The sequence below is a fragment of the Oryzias latipes genome, chromosome 1, assembly GCF_002234675.1.
Source record: "Oryzias latipes chromosome 1, ASM223467v1".
In the NCBI taxonomy this organism is placed as follows: Eukaryota; Metazoa; Chordata; class Actinopteri; order Beloniformes; family Adrianichthyidae; genus Oryzias; species Oryzias latipes.
Window position 1 is genome coordinate 10,440,936 of NC_019859.2, and position 16,162 is coordinate 10,457,097.

A 16,162-nucleotide genomic window follows, 5' to 3' on the forward strand; every position below is an offset into this window, starting at 1 on the left:
GCCGTCTACCTCCAAGTCCGAACAAACAATCCCCTCATTCACTTGGTCACAGTGCTGTTATCTTTTTGACCTTGGAAATAGTTTTAGTTGTGTCATTCATGTCAGCCTGGAGTCACCAGCAGTACCTCTGATGACTCACCTTAAGACATTCACTTCAACTTAACAAAAAGATGAAAACAATTTTTAAACGGGTTTCTGTAGAAAAAAAAAATTTAAAAGTGAGAAAAATCTGGATCTGTGCTCAAAAAGTAGTAAAGAATAACACGTTTTCTATTAAGCTATACATCTTAGTAACTCCATGTTTGTTTATTCCCATTAACTCCTCCTCTCTTCTAGATTTCAGGCCAAAATTAGATCCAGGGTGTTGGAGGACTAGGAGTAAATGTCTATCTATACAATTTAATTATTAAAGAATACTTAAAATTATCTCAGAAATGTAAGAATTTGATTAAACTCTTCTTCAATTCCATGGGGGGGAAAGAAAATACAAAAGGTGGGTTCCTTATAAAAAAAAGAAAACAAAATCAGTAAAAATAAAGGCAACAACATGATTTTCTTTTTTTTTTAACTTCATCTCCCCTTTTTTCACATTTACTTTCCTGTTGCTATGAACACTTAAAGTATCAGTTAAAAAAAGAAAAATTCAAACACTTCGCTTTGAAGTTCAACACTTTTATTGTTTTTCCTCAAATATTAAAGTGAATAATCTCACTTTTTTCCGTAAAAGTTTTTATATAAATAACATTTAAACAAATCACAATATGTTTGTATTTACAACGTCACAGGAAATGTTCAGTCCAACAATAAATAAGAGTCAATTGAAAGTCTAAGTACATCTAATTCAGATTAACAACTAGGCAAAGCAACGAGGGTGCACCATGTCAAGTTTTGTAATTTAAAAAGAAACACACGTGTATGAATTCTTACACAATAGAAATAGTTAGGAAACACTGCGGAAACTTTATACAAATGTGCACTCCCAGTCAAAAGGGAAAACAGATATATGCATAAGTATAAGGTGCCTAAATTGCACTGTGCAAAAGAGGTATCTACAGTATATAGACACCCATCCACTGAAAATAAGCTGCCAAGACAATATGTCTTGTGTCACATATTAATGCTGAGCTACAAATAACAAAAAAAAATAATCTTTTACACAGCAATGAGTTCAAGTCACAAGGTTTGAAGCCAAAAAAAAATGAAGAATGACGACGAGTGAGAAGAAAACTTTTCTAACTATGTATATGAGCAAAAAGTGAGTCCATCATATCCGGCACACAGGAAGCTCGGGCTACATCTATCGCCGTCTGACCGCTCTGGTTGGCGTGCTTCAAGTTGGAACGCGGAGCCAGGAACTGCACGACATCGCGGTGGCCTTCCCAGATGGCAATGTGGATGGGCAGGGCGCCGTTCTGGTCAGGGATGTTCACCGAAGCTCCATTCTCCACCAGGACCTGCAGGGTGTCCAGGAACCCTGTCCTCGCTGCATCGTGGACAGGCGCTATGCCGTGTTTGTCCTGGACGTTGGCGTCTGCTCCTTTCTCCAGCAACAAGCTTGCTATTTTGGAGTTCCCCATCATCATAACCTGTTCAAAAATAAATATTGTATGCATATTTATTAGCCCTCATGCACAAATCAGCAACTTCCTTTACAGAACGCCTTCACTTTTGCTTGAAAAGAAAAATCCATCCATAATAAGAGATAGAAATAAATAAAAATATAACTGTCATAAAAAACAAATACACTAAATAAAATACAGCTTTTACTTTGAGATCTGCACTAAACCTGAAAAAGAACATTTTCATTTTTTCTGCTTACAGTTTGTTAAAGCATTTATTTTTTTATGTGTGCTATAAAAATGCAGTATCATCACGTCAAGTAGCCTGACTTAACATGTTTTACAATCTTCTAATTAAATAAAATAAAAAGTGGGAGAAAAAAAATATTTCTGTCACGTTTTTTTTAACTTATTCTTTTTCATAAAAAACACAAATGGAAAATTACCGAATAATAGAAGTGTACATTAAAAAAAAGTATATAAACAGACTCGACCATGAAGGAAATAGGGAAAAAGTTGCACCAACTAGTATCTCCACCACTGGCACTGATGCTCCAGAGACATCAGCAATAATAGTAATATATTTTATTTTCTGACCTTTATTTAATCAGGATATTCCCATTAAGATTCCAAGGGAGTACTGGGCTGCTTACAAATACATTAAAACATCTAAACAATACATTTAAATTCTAAAAATACGGAGTCATAACACAGTGAAGGATTGAAATAATAAAACAATAATTCTTGTTTGATGATTTAGTATTAATAGTATTTATATTTAATAGTATACTAGTTTACCATAGTATACCAATAAATAGTATATATTAAATAAAATACAGTACTTAGTAATAAATATTAATGGACAATTTCTAACCTTTTTCCCACCCAAATACCACTATTTTACTTTGAAATCTCTGCATGTTGGGTTAATTAAATATTGGAATAGTAATTGTTGTGTGGTTACTGTGTTTACAGTTTTTATTCGTAATTAAAGCAGCTCAAATGTAAAAAAAAAAAAAAATACCCCCGTTGCCTAAATCAGATTTCCGGTACAGTCAAGTCTGCAAATTACAGAAAGTGTCGTCGAACATTTTACTGTGAAAAGTATCAAAAACAGGAACAGCGCAACTTCCTGGAAGCGGCTATTCATTACTGAACTAATTTGGCAACATGCGCGACTTATTTATTGCGCAGAGTCAATTCCTTGTATATTACGATGGTTTAAAAAAATATTTAGCTCACTTTTTGATGTGAAGATTTTATAAGAAACAAGTGTTGAGAGTTTTATGTTTATAGCGGGCTGTAAATACAGTGGAGGAGCAAACCAACCGCCTACAGATGACTAATGTCTTACTACCGTGACAGGTCTCACCTGCAGCGCCGTCCTGCCGAACTCATTCCGGGTATCAGGATGCACCCTGCATTCCTCCAGGATCCGCTGCACTTCGCTGGTATTCCCTTTGGCTGCCGCCGCCGTCAACGCTTTGCCAGCGTCCATCTGACTGAGGACCATTATAAACTCCGTTCTTGCCTGTTCAACAGCACACGCGCCCCGTACACCATGAAAATCAACCACAGTTGGGCCATTAAAACACATAAATGCACGAGGAAGACTGAAAAAGCCAGGAAGATTGCTGTCGGCTACACCTAGCTAACAACAACATCCGGCTAACGTAACTTGTAGTTTTTACGGTGACGCCATGTTACGTGACTGTAAGCGTACTGTTTTTGACTTGGTTGTTTGGGCTAATCAAACGGCAGAAAATATCCAAATCCATATTTTTTTTATTGAGAAAATTGGCCGACACTTAAGTCACATCGACAGAGAGTTATGAAAATTAACAGAAAAGCTAAAAGCTAACCGTAAAAACCGAGCTCTTTAATCCTACCTTCGTCAATACGTTAGTATCCGAATCCTCGATACGAATTTTCAGCCCGCCGACACCGCAGTCCGGTTATTTTTTAAATACAATTCAAAATGGAAGAGTTTATAAACATTGACAAATACATTTGCGCGCTGAGATCCAAACAGTAGTGGATCTAGCCGACAATTTACAAACATTGGAGAGTAGATATGCTGGCCAATCACAGGTGGCCCAATAGGCGTTGTACTTCCATAAATGGTAAGAGAGGCGTGGTTACAACTCTGTTACTACGTTATCACTGTGGTAACAGTGGGGATTGACCAATCAGAGCGCGAAGCGAAGAAAGCGGGCGATTCGTATTCGTTTGTTTCTTCAAAGACAGTCCATTCACATTTCCACGCTTTGGTTGTATTTCTTCACAACAGTGTGGAAAAAAAGGCGGGTTCATGTCTTTCGTTTTAGGCGGAATTTGCCGGCACTGATTGCACGGTGGTGAACCACACCACGGCTGCTAAATTCAGCATATAAAGTCCTCAAGGAACAACTCACAAAGAAACAGGTGCACAAAAAACAAGTTGTTTTCAGAGGAATAATCTTATTTCAACAATTTTAAAAAGATCTGAAAAGGTGACAATAAAATCAAATTGCATGGAGATTTAATATAAAACAGTTAAAACACACAAAAAAGAAGTAAATTAAAGAAATTCTTCAGGTGCAGATAAAAGGTAAAATTCATTGTGCTCTTCTGGAAGTCCTGGAGATATGCAGTAAAGCATCTTGCAGGCTTTACTTAGGCATTTGTTCTCAACTGGTAATCTAAAACAACAACAAATGCACACAATTTAAAACACAGATAGTGTCTACTTCATACTTGAATTTTAATCAAATATACGTAATTATTATAGTATACCTCCACTTTGTGTTATATAGCGCACCCAGGGTAAAGCCTGGTAGCCACTTTTTTCAATGATTTTCATATACCGAACCTGAAAAAAAATGCATAAAGTTAAATGACACATTATTATCGCATATAGATTAGAAGGCAAAGACAAAACAAGTCAATGGACATAAAAAAAACTATTTAAAAGTCTTAATGACAATACAGTAATTGGCAACTGATATAATAAACACTTTGAAGCATTCATACCTGAATTCCTGACACTGTAAAGTATGGGATTTCAAATTTAACAGTAATGGGAGGTTTGCCTTCAAGCTCGTCCTTTTCAACACTGGGTAACCCAAAGTGAGCTCTCATGAGAAACTCTTTTCCTCCCTAAATGGTTAGATGTAGACAAGGACAATTAAAAATGTTTATAATTATGGTAAATGGAGAGAATGTAAAATGAGTGAAATGTTCTCATTCCATTGTGTGTTTCTCACAGGAAAGGACTTGATGGTCCAAAGCACCAGGTCCTTCTCAGGCACATACTTAGCACTCCCTGTGCTGGTTTTGAACTTGGGTGAATCGGCATCACTGGGGACTGGGACCCGAATCTCAACATTATTTGCCACAGATTGCTTTTTAAACTGCCCCTTTGCCTAAAAAACACAGGACAAAAAGTCATTTTGTGAAATTATCGCTAATGGTTATTATTCTTTTTTTTGGGATACAACTTCAATATTGGAATGGTTTTAAAACTTATTAAGAAAGTACACAAAGTTGTTTTTTCCTTACAAGACTCAGTAAACATCTAACAGTTCCATCTTTCTTAAAAAAACAATATTCAGGCAAACTAATACGGTTCCATATAAAAATAAAACTGTTTTTAAATGTCATTGTAAGATGCAACATTGAAAATGAAATTTAAAGCATCAAGCAGGTTCAGATGCAAAGTCGTACAGACATTCAGCCAATGTAACATATAAAAGCTGCAACTATGAAATTCTGCATATTTTGAACCCAGTAATGTTGTAAATGTGTTTGCAACCTTGCTATGCTTTGATCAAGTTTACTGGGCAAAACAAGCCCAAATCATCAACCACCATGCTTACATTTTGACATAAATTGTTTTAGCTGACATGGAGTTCAAAATAAATACATATATGAAAAATATATGAAAATTTAGAGTTGTAATTAGTCTTAAACAAGCAGCAAAGTACCTTAACCATGATTTCCACTCGACTGTGAGAAAATTTTTCTATCACAGATTCGATCCATATCAATGGTTTCACCTGCAAAACATACATTAAGTCTGTTATTTATTTATATAAACGCATAATAATAATTGCATTTTCCAAAGGTAAAAAGTAATGTGGTGAACCTTACATGAGTATTGATGCGATAAGACATCAGTTCAGACTCTCCATCAGGAGGAATGAAGGAGATGGTACGATCGCTGTCAAAGCGTGAGAGACGGACGCACTGATGGAACTTCACATCCTCCATCATCACCGTTTTCCCCTTGTCACCTGAACACAAAACACACAACCGGCGTGCTTCAAATGAAGACAGATCCTATTCAGTTTCCTGCTATAGAACAGACATAAAAAGCAAAAGTGCTTACGGCCAGTGAGAGAAAAAAGCACACGATCGTTGAGACCGAGACGCAGTTCAGGCATCCCAGACAGCATGGTCTTCAGCTTGATGCTGCCCACAATGTCGCTGCTCATCACACTGCCATTGGCATTCACCTTAAAGAGGAATAAATAAGTAATGATGAACTCAATTAGAGTTAAAAACAACCTATTTTAGTCTTTTCAAATACCAAAATGGAGAAATCTACACACATAAAAATATCAAATCAAATATTGTGTTGCTCTTACAAAAAGTTAATTTAGTAATAAATATAGCAGATCATATTGTTAGAAGGTGCAGTGGTAAATAAGACTTTTCAATTTTTTGCTGTTCATGGTTTCAAAAGCACAAACAAAAAGTATTTTATTTCTGTCCGTAACTCCACTTTGGAAATAACAAGAGCTTTTTTTTTGGTTTCCCTTTACTAAGGGTTTTTTTGTTTCTCTGGTATTTTAATAAATGTAAATTGTGTTCAGGTTTTCCTGTTGCAAGAGCCAAAGCAAAAGCTTTGACTTAGTCACCTTGAAGTTTTACACTAAAGGTTTTGACAACAGGTTGTAATCTGATGCCATTTTTCAACCGCCTGATTTCTCTTTTCTTCTCGGCCAGCTCATCTTTGCATCGGTCTTTTGATGTCTACCACGTTGGTACGATCACAAAGCGATGACAGCGTCTCCTGCAGACCATTGTTTAAAAGACAAGCTGCACAGACTCCAACCGCTGATCTTCCAACTTCCAAACCAGCACTCTCCTTTTGAAAAATGGCAGCCCCACAGAATCTGCTTCCAGAATCTGCTGTTTTCACTGAATTGGGTTTTCTCCAAACCAGTGAAATGTTGCCCACATTGCTGGCTGCAGCACAGGCATCATAGATCCAGCTCTGGGATTAGCGTTTGGCATCACTAAAGGATTATAGTGAAAGCGTCTCCTCTGAGAATTTCTTTTAAAAGGTTTGATCTGTGCATGCACGGCTGAACAAAAGAGCAGTGGATAGAGGGTAATTTTTCTGAGATGTCTCAACAGTTTCAAATATTTCCAGGCTCTCTGGTACTTTTTGGGAGGAGTCAAAGGTATATAAACATAAAAATTCAACAACAAAAAAATTGCAGCTGTAGAAATGATATATAGTCCTAAAAAACAATCTTCTTGTAAAATATTTTCTAGAGGCAGGCAAATAGGTAACCATATCGTAATCACCCAATAATATATTTTTTAAATATGTCACTTATACAAACTGAAAACAATATATCTCACTTGTTGGATCTGAAGGGTAAAATAAAGACTAAAGAATAACAACCATGTTTATTGATCAGTGTGTATTCCGGCTACAAACAAAGTTCCTAAAATGATCTCTTAGATAAGGCAAAGTAAAATGAAAGTTTTGTTGGATTCAACCATCTGTTACTTAAAAAAAAGCACAAAAAGACTTTTATTTAAATTGAATTCTGTAGTAAAGTTGTACATTTTTTTAGCATGTGTGTCAATGGGAGTTGCTCCCTACTGAAACTTGCCTCTAGTGGTCATTTGAGGAACTGCAGAATTTATTAACGGTTTGAAACAAAATGTGGGGACTTGACATAAAACAGATTTGCATGCTTTTTTTCTTAACAGTACACTGTGTTCTGCATCTGGATTGGCTGTTGACCTTGTCAATCAATCTCCTCCATGCTGTGTCTCCTGTACAGAATGTGTACAGCTTACCAGAGATACATAAATCTTTGATCACGCTCAGATCTTTGTTTTCATTCTATGACACTGGACTTATTTTTCTATGAAGGTTTGAACTTTGAGAGTTTAAACCAAAGAGAAAAATGTCTAAATGTTCATGTCTGAGAAAAGTGTGTAGTGAAGGCTTTTACAGCATCTGTAATCCTACTTTGCGGATTTCACCTTTCACAGGTTACTTTTAGAACGTAAACCCCCCAATAAGCGAGGAAACACTATTGCCTCAAGGCGTTGGATGTGAATTTGCTCTTTAAACTCAAAGTGCACTGAATTGAGCTGGACCTTCATCCTTTAACATACCAGTACATTGATGGACTCTATGACATCAATGAAGACCTCGTTCTTCTTGTATTTGATGCCTTCTGACCGCCAGGAGACGGCATTGGTCACTGTGGTCGGCACCTTGGTCTTTGCCACCTCTAACTTCGTCCCCTCCTGAGTAATGTATCTGGGGGAAAAAAATTGCCAAGAGATTCAGTTCTATGGAGTAACATCGCTTACATGCTGTATTTAAATTTGCCTTGTCTGCGCCTGTGTCTCACTCACTCCTGTAGGATTTTGCTGTCAGTAGTCTGAGGAAATCCAAAGTCCATCAGCTCATCCAGAAGCTCATAGACAACCACAAAATTATCCTGAATGCTCTCCTCCTCCAGTTCTTTAAAATACTCCGTAAACACCTGCATCACAGAAACAGATCCTTTATCTGTTGGTGCTCTGAGCAGCTGAGGTTTGGTTTTAGGTAGACACAAAGATTTCTCTGTAAACTTCTACCTGCTTAGCAGATAGATGGCAAATCTATCAAACCGGTTGAAATGATAAAGCAAAGTTTAACTCACCTCAACCAGTTTGTAAAGAAATGAGTAAACCAGGGAAGCGTTTGAGTTCTTGTTCGTGGTTGCCACAACTGCACACAGTCTGAGTCAAGGTTGGTTAACAACAGCACGTTCACGGTCAGGTGACGTTATCAGCTCCTCTGCAGCCAACGTTGTTTTAATGTGTACAAAGCAGAGTATGAGGATACGGTACAGGTTGCTGTGTTTGATCCACATGAAGTGCACGGTGCCACGTGTTATCACAGGACAGATCATGCCTTCCTCTTCCTGTTGCATGAGCAAAGGAATGAAGTGGTCGATTTCTGCCATGTCCACATCGCCTTTGTAGTTCCGACATATCAGCACCTGAGCAGAAAGTAGAAAAGCACAAAACGCTGTCGGTTGGGGATAAAAGACAAGTCTGACAAGCCATGTTCGGAATAAAATATGTGGGATAGGAAAGCTTTGATTGGTATCATGTAAACCTATTTTTCATTAAAAAAAATAGCCAACGCAAAAAACTGTTAGATGACCAACCAGCTGACGAAGCTGGACAAAATTGTATTTTTGATTCCTAAACTTTTTTCAAACTCTTCAGGGAAGTCTTGGGCACGAATCATAGGTCAGTAGGGTTCATGTCTCTACTCGGAGACCAATTACAAAAGCTTTACTTCAAAATATCGGCGTGCAACTTTTCTGGAAATATTTTTACAACATCTTCATAAGTTTTAAAACTATTGTTCATTAGAATATGCTCACAAAGGAGGCAACAGGAATAATTCTACCTTTGCAACACATAAAGCATGCTACTTATGGAGTCCTGCAAATGCACTTAGTTTAGAATATGGCATATTTTTGTATAGATTGATTTCCTGTTTTGGCATCTTGACCCACACCAAAAAAAAAGAGCAAATTGAAAAAAAACATCACAAATAAAGGCTGCAAACATCATTGCATGGCCTGCAGGCAGTTCCCACGCTCGCCGTAGTGGCTGACCAGCTGCTACATGACCCTCACTCATCCCCTCTGCCTTTGCCACCGTGGTCAGCGCTGCGCGTGGCAAATTTACGAAAAAACACCTTTTTTAGAATGACGGCTTTTTTGTTAGTTTTATCTCCATAGCAACCATATAATTTTTGGGTCTGCCTGGGGGTGATGAACAGATCTGTGTTATATTTAAAAGAATCTGCGAAAGTAAACTTTTGGTTTTCCTTGGCAACTGAGTTTTTTTGTTTGTTTGTTTGTAAACCACGTCAACATTCCTAATTTGTTGATTTTGTATGTTACGTCGTTTCGTTCAGCCAAAAATTCTTGAATTAAATTTCTACATTTGTAAGCTCACTATGCTAATGCTGTTCAGAATCTACAAACTTTAAAATCAACTTTTTTGATTTTTCAAATGGCTTCCTAATGATGCTTGAGGAGTTAAGAATGAAAATAGGAAAATAGGAAAATTTCTAGGACTTTTTATTTTTAAAAGGTGATTTTTTTTAAAGAAAATTCAAGAAGGCGGCCTGTGCCACAGGTCAAAGGTCAACGAAACTTCGGTGGAGTTGCAGACTTAGGTTGTGTCCGAACTCCTTTACTACTCACTATATAGTTCACTATATAGTACGTTCACCATTTTGTAGTGTTGTCTGAATCTTCAATACAAAAATCAAGTGCTTTAGGAATTTCACAGAAGCCTCTGCGAAAAACCAGTGTGCATCGATGGTCACTAGATTGGTGAATATAGACAACAATGTGTTGCGTAGGAACAATTTTTGCCCAAAAAAATTGTATTTAAATGTATTTTTTTAATAAACCATCAACGTTTTTGTATTCATAAGACAGTGCATTCACAAAACGATCATTTCAATTATATTTTAACTTCGTGAAATCCATGACAACATATTCGCCATAAAAAAAGAAAAGAAAAGAAAAGAAAAGTAGTAAGCATGGTGTCCGAATTGCTTTTAAAATCCAGGGCACTACATAGTCCAGTACTATATAGTGTTTTAGTAGTTAGGGATTAGGGTGGGAATTCGGACAGAGCTGTAGTGGGGTGTGTGAAAATTTTTACTCATATTGTGCGATAATGGCCGCCAAGTCGTAGGTCTTGTGGCCATCCCACAATACTTTCAAAACTTCCTTTGGGTATCCCCCACAGGTGTGCTTTGTTAGTGGATATAGAAATATTTTTTGAGCCTCAAATAAGATTTTGGCCCCATTAGACACTTTCGCACACTGTCATCTCTTTTTTTTTTTGGTGGGGGGAAATGCTTTACTATGCCCATTAATTAATTTACATGCATTTACAAGGTGCAAGTAAATTTTAAGGAGATTATGAGCATGTGGCGGGGGCAACATTTTTGCTCCAAGGTGCAGTAAAAAGAAGAAGAGTCACGAAAACGATATGATCCCTGCAGTCCAGGACTGCTAAATCAGACTTTGAAGCAGACCAAAGCAGCTTCCTTTTATTTTGAGAACAATGGCTTTCACATTTCCCAGTTCCACTATGCAAAGCAGCCCTAAACTTGACACCTGCCCCCCACCCCCCACCCCACACACGCAGCAGCAAAACTGAAAACCTGCTGCGGGTCTCTGAGGAGGCAGGAGAAACGCTCCGACAGGATTGCATGTCACACAACTCCTTCATGATCTTGGCGTCAGACGCCCCCTTTAACACACTCGATCTTCTTTAAGCCTTTGCGAGGCTCCCACCCACACCCGCAGGCGCCCTGCAGATGCTGCGCCAGCTGCGCACCGAGTAGCAGCCGCTAAAAACCGGAAGTGGAAAGAAGCCGTGAATGAATAATGATCCCGACGCACGCGCGTCATTACATTTTAACGAATACATGAATGTTTAATGGCTGAGGAAAATGACCTGAAGTCGGTTCAAAAGTTGCTTCGATGTCATAAATAAATAGATAAAGACATAAATGTGCGTGTTGTCCGTTAAAACGAGAGTAATAACTTAACCCCCGGTGACGATCTTTACCTTTCCCTTCAGGTCCAACACAAAAATAGCTGAGGCGGACATCGTGCTCGAACCTGCAACTCTTCACTAATAAGCAAACAACTTTCAGCTTACGGTGGTTCCGTCTTCCCTTTCGCTATCAAACCCCAGAGAAAACCATAAGTGGGAGAGCAGTCCGCCGAGGCAGTTTTTTTTTCACCTCTGAGAATGTCGTGACGTGGTCACGCAGGTGAAACATTAACCTCACCTGAACGCGTGGACCCGAAGAGGCTGTGCTGAGCAACTTGACCACAAGAGGGCGCCACCGAAGCAGAGTTGGAAAATCAGGTCAACAACTCTGTTCAGGACGAATGTCATTCATACATTTAGACTTAACTATGCTCTTTATATGACACAATAGACCATTTATTGTTGGTCTGTACCAAAACACAAACATTTTACATGCATAACTGCAAAACTGGTTGGAGCTAAAGAAGTTCCCGTGGCTCTAGAGATGATACAATTGGAATCCTTCTACCAAACAAAGATTCCTGAAAAGAAACCCCATTTTCAATCTATTTTTCATTAATCTGGAAATGTGTATAAAATCCTTCAAATATATCAAAAGATATATAGGAAAAAATATACAAAAAGTTAACTAAAACGACATTTAAGATTTTTTTTTTGGGGGGGGGGGGGTGTTTGTTTGACACTTAAGCTTGTTATAAAGATATGTTTTGATTTTTGTTTTTTGATTTTTTGTTTAATTTAATTTTAGTTATCTTCTCTGCCTAATATAACCTTGAAAAAAAACTACGTTTGGGGCTTCTTTACAATTTCATCTTTTTTAATCTAAAAAATATGATAAATTTGCTCCCTTAAACTATTCGCCACAAATACACAAAAATATTTTTAGTACTCAAATAAACATTTTTTTTAGAATTTTTTTTGGAACAAATTAGAATTTTGTGGATATAAAATAGTATATAATGCAGGCATATTTGTTTTTTGTGTACCCTAATTTGCAATTGGTGGGTACAAATGAGTATTTTTTCAGTGAACAAATTCATATTTTGTATCATATAGGCACAAATTATTATTTTCAGCGCACATATTAGCATTTTGCCAACACAAATTTAGATTTTGTGAACACAAATTAGCATTTTCTGTTCACAAATTAACATTTTGTATCCATTTTGTGCACATAAATGAGCATTTTGTGTGCACAAATTAGCAAAGCATGCATGCAATTACTTGAAAAAAAAATAGTTTTACGCCACGCCAAGTATCAGGAATAAACGCTCACTTTGGGTAATCTAAAGCATTAAAGGATAAGTTAATAAAAAGTCTTTTTTAATCAATGTAAAATATTGCTGAATTAATCAAATAAAAAGCTAATATTAGAAATACCAGGAAATGGCTTTCCGAGTATATGAAGACTACAGCCCTGAGGTGGTGGAACAGAGGAAAGTTTATAAAACTGTGATGTCGGACATGTATCAGAAAGGCTTGCGGCCCTCTCTGCTTTACCCAGCACGGTTACGCATCATCAAAACGGATGGCACCCGTGTCATGTTCAACTCTGTGGATGAGGCTAAAAAGTTTGTGGAAGACTTTGGACGAGATTAAACTGTCTACTTCAGGTGAAGTATGGAGCTGCTCTAATGCCAAACCATTAGCGTGTAGCTAAGCGTGATGCTCCATGCTTCACGCTACAATCTGCCAATAATTGTTTACAATGGGTATTTCATAAATACTCTTTAAGATATTACGTCCATTCCTTACTTGCTGTTTCTGTGTGTTTGTTTTAAAGTTTACCTTGTTCTCTTAAACTTTATTTTTTTATCTTTATTTTTTTAATAGTTTAACTTACTATTTAAGTATTTGTAGGATAGGTAGGTTGAGTATGGAAGGTTTGCATTTAGATAAGGTAGGTGTGCTGCAGACATTTGCAGCTAGTTTCACCTGTTTTTTTTTTTTTTTTTTTTGTTTGTTGTTGTTGTCTTTTTGGGGGGGAGGGGGCTGTTTGGGGTTTGCTGTCTATGTTTCTAGCTCGAACGTTGTATAAATGGTCTGGTGATTATTTCATCCCTCCCTAGCAACACAAGTTGTAATGGCTGGTTCCATTAATATTATCACCTGGAATGTAAAGGGCTTAAATCACCCCATTAAAAGAAAGAAGGCTCTGACACACTTAAAAAATTTGAGCGCGGATATAATCTTCCTACAAGAAACTCACCTCAAAATCTCGGATCACAACCGGTTGAAATGTGGCTGGGTGGGGCAGCTTTTTCATTCTTCCTTTCAAGGGAAAGCTAGAGGGACTGCAATACTTATAAGAAAAAATATCTCTTTTACATGCTCCTCTGTCCTGGCTGATCCGGCTGGCAGATACATCATAGTTACTGGCTCACTTTATAATCTTGGTGTTATTTTGGTCAATATTTATGCTCCCAATTGCGATGATCCTTCCTTTTTCGCACGCGTTTTTGGTCAGATACCGTGCCTTAACACACATTTCCTTATTATGGGAGGAGACTTTAACCTATGCCTGAACCCTGGGCTGGATAGGTCGTCTGTGAAACCTGGATACTCTGTACCTAAATCTGTTGCCCATGTTCAATCATTCCTCTCCACCTATGGCGTTTTGGATATCTGGCGTTTTTTACACCCACAAGACAGGCAATATTCCTTCTTCTCAAATGCGCATCAGTCTTACAGCAGAATCGACTATCTCTTTACAGATAACAAATTGACTCCAAATATTCAGCTATGTCATTATCAACCAATTGTAATATCTGACCACGCCCCTCTTGTGCTAAAACTGAATATACCTGCTTCCTTTTCTCCCAGGAGACACTGGAGATTTAACTCTCTTTTACTGAGTGACGAAACATTTGTAGATTTCATCTCAGACCAGATCTCCTTTTTCCTGGAATTTAATCTAACATCTGATGTCCCTATTGCAACTGTTTGGGAGGCTCTTAAGGCCTATCTTAGAGGTCAAGTGATATCTTTTATGGCCAAAAAGAAACGTGATTCTGTATCAAGGCAGAAAGATCTGGAAAAACAAATAGCTGATGTGGATCAAAGGCACTCTCAAAACCCCACACAAGATTTATATAAAAAGCGCTTGGCACTCAGTGCTGAGCATGACAGGCTCACATCACACTCTATTGAATACTTGTTAATGAAAAATCGGAGCAACATGTATGAACATGGGGATAAGGCAGGTGAAATACTGGCGAGGCAACTGAAAAGTGCGAGGGCCAAGCAAGTTATTCATGGGGTTGCTGCACCAGATGGCACAGTTTTGACTGACCAGCAGGAAATAAATGATGCTTTCCAATCTTATTACTACAAATTATATAGCTCTGATAATATGTGCAACTCTAACCTTCTTTCTGAATTTTTTAGAGACCTACAAATACCCACCCTGAGATCAGAGGAACTGTCGAGGTTGAATGCGCCTATACAACAGCAGGAAGTCTTGAAAGCAATTAGGGCTTTACATCCACAGAAATCACCAGGCCCCGATGGTCTGCCAAGTGAGTTTTATTCTACTTTTGCTGAAAAACTGGCCCCTTTGATGACCACAATGTTTGCAGACTCTTTCTGCAAAGGTACTCTTCCTAATAGTTTGAACCAAGCCAGTATTACTTTACTCCCTAAAAAGGATAAAAACCTACTAGAGTGCGGTTCTTACAGGCCAATTTCACTCTTGAATACTGACTATAAAATCCTGGCTAAAGTCCTTGCCTGCCGACTCGAAACTGTCCTGCCTAGTCTTGTCTCTAATGACCAATCTGGTTTTGTTAAGGACCGTCGGTCATTTTTTAGTATTAGACGGCTTTTCAATATTTTATACACCCCTAGTGTAACCGAATCTGAATGCCTTCTTTCCATGGACGCTGAGAAAGCCTTTGATAGGATTGAATGGAAATATCTTTTTGAGACTCTAAACAAATTTGGGGTCGGGTCATCCTTTCTATCATGGGTCAAGCTTTTGTATACTTGTCCATCTGCTACAGTACTCACTAATAATACCTACTCCAAACCGTTTAGTCTGCACCGTGGTACCCGACAGGGCTGCCCCCTCAGCCCACTACTCTTTGTGTTAGCCATCGAGCCCTTAGCAATAACAATAAGGAAAAATAATTACATTTGTGGCATTTCAAGATGGGGTACAGAACATAAGTTAGCCCTTTATGCGGATGACCTCCTGCTGTTTATATCTAAGGCTAAAGACACTATCCCTCACGTTTTAGAACTGCTTGGTAAGTTTGGAACTATCTCCGGTTACAAAATAAATCTGCAGAAAAGTGAGCTATTGCCACTTAACATATCTGATTCAGCCATGAAGGAAATTACTCTCCCATTTAAGATAACAAAAACTAGCTTTGTCTATTTAGGAATAACTGTAACACAAAAACCCTGTGATCTGTTTAAAGAAAATTTTGGGAAACTGCAGGTGACAATACAACAGGACCTGGCTAAATGGTCTCCCCTCTACCTCTCGCTAGTTGGGAGAGTGAACGTGGTTAAGATGTCTGTATTACCCAGATTTCTATATCTATTTCAGAGCATCCCCGTATATATCCCTAATAGTTACTTTAAAAAACTTGACTCTATTATCTCAGCGTTCATATGGAACGGCAAAAAACCACGGCTGCGCAAGGAACATCTGCAGAAAGCAAAACAACATGGTGGTTTTTCACTTCCAAATTTACGCTATTATTATTGGGCTG

At 37.9% G+C, this 16,162-nt stretch overlaps 2 protein-coding genes across 3 annotated transcripts; both read right to left on the minus strand.

Moving 5' to 3' along the window:
• Positions 1-656: 656 nt before the first annotated feature.
• cdkn2d (cyclin dependent kinase inhibitor 2D) lies at positions 657-3,675 on the minus strand. 2 transcript variants are annotated; one of them, XM_004065698.3, is made up of 3 exons: positions 3,449-3,675; positions 2,932-3,090; positions 657-1,586 (listed from the first exon to the last, which is right to left on the minus strand). In XM_004065698.3, exons 2-3 carry the CDS (start codon positions 3,070-3,072, stop codon positions 1,233-1,235), a joined length of 495 nt encoding a protein of 164 aa, XP_004065746.1. In that variant the 5' UTR covers positions 3,073-3,090; positions 3,449-3,675; the 3' UTR covers positions 657-1,232. The 2 variants fall into 2 exon arrangements, with proteins under 2 accessions (XP_004065746.1, XP_011472587.1); XM_011474285.2 differs by lacking the exon at positions 3,449-3,675 and having other exon boundaries at positions 2,932-3,276.
• A 324-nt stretch (positions 3,676-3,999) lies between these two features.
• ap1m2 (adaptor related protein complex 1 mu 2 subunit) lies at positions 4,000-11,654 on the minus strand. Its single transcript, XM_023955732.1, has 12 exons — positions 11,457-11,654; positions 8,686-8,842; positions 8,501-8,568; positions 8,211-8,341; positions 7,965-8,112; positions 5,929-6,055; positions 5,691-5,833; positions 5,525-5,596; positions 4,805-4,963; positions 4,572-4,697; positions 4,335-4,410; positions 4,000-4,240 (listed from the first exon to the last, which is right to left on the minus strand). The coding sequence occupies exons 1-12, from the start codon at positions 11,496-11,498 to the stop codon at positions 4,215-4,217; spliced, it is 1,275 nt and encodes a 424-aa protein (XP_023811500.1). The 5' UTR covers positions 11,499-11,654; the 3' UTR covers positions 4,000-4,214.
• Between the last annotated feature and the right edge of the window lie 4,508 nt (positions 11,655-16,162).

What these genes read in the sequence shown, in the direction of transcription:
- ap1m2 (XM_023955732.1), bottom strand. Translation starts at nt 11,498, where the DNA reads ATGTCCGCCTCAGCTATTTTTGTGTTGGACCTGAAGGGAAAG. An exon ending in GCTTTTTTCTCTCACTGGCC is followed by an intron (nt 5,834 to 5,928) that starts GTAAGCACTTTT and finishes TTTTGTGTTCAG; the next exon opens with GTGACAAGGGGAAAACGGTG. An exon ending in GAGTGGAAATCATGGTTAAG is followed by an intron (nt 4,964 to 5,524) that starts GTACTTTGCTGC and finishes TGTGTTTTTTAG; the next exon opens with GCAAAGGGGCAGTTTAAAAA.
- cdkn2d (XM_011474285.2), bottom strand. Translation starts at nt 3,156, where the DNA reads ATGTGTTTTAATGGCCCAACTGTGGTTGATTTTCATGGTGTACGGGGC. An exon ending in TCGGCAGGACGGCGCTGCAG is followed by an intron (nt 1,587 to 2,931) that starts GTGAGACCTGTC and finishes ATTTTTGAACAG; the next exon opens with GTTATGATGATGGGGAACTC.